Raw genomic sequence first — 2,574 nt, 5'->3', positions numbered from 1 at the left:
TTTTTTGTAGGTCGAACAATGCTGACGCACACGCTAGACCCTTCATGACGATGTCGCCTACATTGAGGCGCAATCACAGGGTCTCCAGGTGCAAACAGCGAACCAGAAGCTGCTCCAGAGTGAGCTGCAGAACCTTTTGAAGACCCTATCGATCTCCCATCGCGATCTCCAGCCCCTGAAGGAAGCGTCGCTAGACAGTCCCCAGGGCATCAAGGAGACGGAGGCAGTACTTTCTATGCTGTATAAGGCGATGCTTACGATCGATTCGGATGTGCGCCAGAACAAAAAGCGCATGGGCGACGCTGCCAGTGACCACGGAAGTATTGGCGTGTATGCCGATTCGGAGGTCGGGCAGATGCGGGCCGTCCTGGAAAAGAAGAATGAATATCGAGCCGAAGCAACCGCATTTCTGCAGCGGCTTCGGCAGTTCATGTCTATTGCTTTCAAGTTGGCCGAGCAGAAACGTTCGAATGCCGCCGCAAATGCTGAGAAAGACCCGTTGAAGCTGAACGATGCTGCCCGTGATGTTGCGCGTCAAGAACTGTGGCCGTACAATGCGCTCATGCTGTTCGCTCGGGAGATCAGCTCGACGGAGTGGTCTGGACTCATTAATCTGTATGAGCAAGATGTGAAAATTCCGTACCAGAGAGAATTCAGGGAGCACTCGGCGTCGTGGAAGCGAGCAGCAAAGAAAGGGAGCGGCGAGGAGTACGAGCTTCTCTTTACCAATCCGGACAAGGAGGACAAGAGCGAGGGGCTCACCACTGCTGCGGCTCGCAAGTTGACCGTGAGGAGAGGAAAGACTGTTCGTATCACGCCGGGGTCACGCTCACTGAGCGACGACAAAGGGAGCGGCAAGTACGAGCCTTTTGAGGTGTTCAGTGGGTTTTTGCGTGAGACGACGAGGGTTATATCTCGCGAGCAGAATTTCGTGGTTCGATTCTTCCACATGGACTCCTTGTCCAACGCCGAGTTCCCGGACATCGTGGCCGAGAGCAGCCCAGAGGACCGGCAGGTTCCCGATCTCGGTGTCAGACGGTCTCACGATCCTGATCGGGATCTCGCCAAGAGGGTAGAGCAGATCATGGACGGAATTTACTCGTTCTGGACGGTCGAGCTGCAGAACATGCTTGATTGGGTGATCAAAGCGGATCAGCTGTAAGTGCTTCTTAACCGGATTTCTACATCAACCTGCACATCGTGCTAACAGTGAGACCTAGGCAAGGCGTTGGTGTGTTGGCGGCTTTGGAGTCAACCATTTCTGAGTACGAGGACACCAACCAGGATTTCCTAGTCCACGCTTTGCAGAAACTGCGGACTCGCCTCAACGGGCTCTTTAATCGTTTTGTGGACGAGCAGGTCCGGGCCATTGAAGAGACCAAGGTGAAGGTGAAGAAGAGGAAAGGCGTCATCTCGTTCATGCGGACGTTCCCGAACTTCTCCGCGGCCATTGAAAACATCTTGGTGGCGCAGTCAATGTCCAGCTTTTCCGACGTCCGGGTTCTCGTTAACGAGGCCTACGAGCGGATCAACCGTGCCATGTGGGAGAGTCTGAAGTTCATCGCCAAGGAGGCACCCGGCCAATCTGGTGCGGCGGGCGATCCGGAAGACAAGGAGGTTCTCAATTACCACATCCTGCTGATCGAGAACATGAACCACTACATCGAAGAGGTGGATGACCGTGGGCTCCAGGTGCTTGAGCGATGGCGGGACCGCGCGCGACAGGACTACCAAGAGCATATGAAGCTCTACCTGGACGCAGTCATCCACCGACCGCTCGGTAAGCTGCTGGACTTTATCGAGTCGACCGAGACGCTCGTCGCGCGCACCAGCCACCCACCGGAGGTGGCCCAGCGGCCGAGCCACTCGAGACACGTCGCCAAGAAGCTCGCCGCCACGTATGACGCCAAGGAGCTACGGCGCGGTGCGGACTCGCTCAAGAAACGCGTCGAGAAGCACTTTGGCGACGCCGACGACCCGGGCATCAGCCGGAGCCTGGTGACGAAGGTCTTCAAGGAGTGCGAGGAGCGATACGGCGACACGTACGATCGGTTCAAGCGACTGGCCGAGTCGGTGTATGAGGGCCAGATCGACCTGGAGTGGAGTAAGGAAGAAGCTATGGCGCTATTCCGGCGAGTCTAGTCTAGCTCGTTTTTCGGGGACGTGTACGGAGGAAACATTAGTGGATACACTACATTTATTTGTTTGGGCCGTTCCAGGGAGTTATCGAGTTGAGAGTTTTGTCCGGCGTTTTGGACGTTTCTCGTGTCTGGTATTTATTTGGGTGTTTGGTGCAAAGTTGTCGGTGTTGCGTATGCTACGAACAATCAATACCCGGAGATAACATGATATGATAATTCATCATAGCTCTTCAGGCCTGATCCATCGGTTCTCCACTACCGGATTCCGTTGCTTTTCGAGTCAGATCACCGATCCGGAAGGTATTGTTCCGTAGAAGCTGACTGAAGGTGACAATGGAGACGTCAGGTTTCCCAGGAGAGGACGATCTAGGTTGGAATTGACTGCAGAGCAGTTTACAAACATCGACAAAAAAAAAAAAAAAAAAAAAAAAAA

The 2,574-nt window shown here is 54.3% G+C and overlaps 1 protein-coding gene across 1 annotated transcript; it reads left to right on the top strand.

Moving 5' to 3' along the window:
- Positions 1-292: 292 nt before the first annotated feature.
- VTN31DRAFT_3429 (uncharacterized protein) lies at positions 293-2,142 on the top strand (the record flags this gene model as incomplete). The annotated part of the gene is made up of 2 exons (XM_069403707.1): positions 293-1,158; positions 1,221-2,142. 2 exons carry the CDS (start codon positions 293-295, stop codon positions 2,140-2,142), a joined length of 1,788 nt encoding a protein of 595 aa, XP_069257111.1.
- Positions 2,143-2,574: the final 432 nt, after the last annotated feature.

Source organism: Thermomyces dupontii (genome assembly GCF_041956625.1).
Source record: "Thermomyces dupontii strain NRRL 2155 unplaced genomic scaffold VTN31scaffold_25, whole genome shotgun sequence".
Taxonomy (NCBI): Eukaryota; Fungi; Ascomycota; class Eurotiomycetes; order Eurotiales; family Trichocomaceae; genus Thermomyces; species Thermomyces dupontii.
This window is presented reverse-complemented; position numbering and strand designations above follow the sequence as displayed.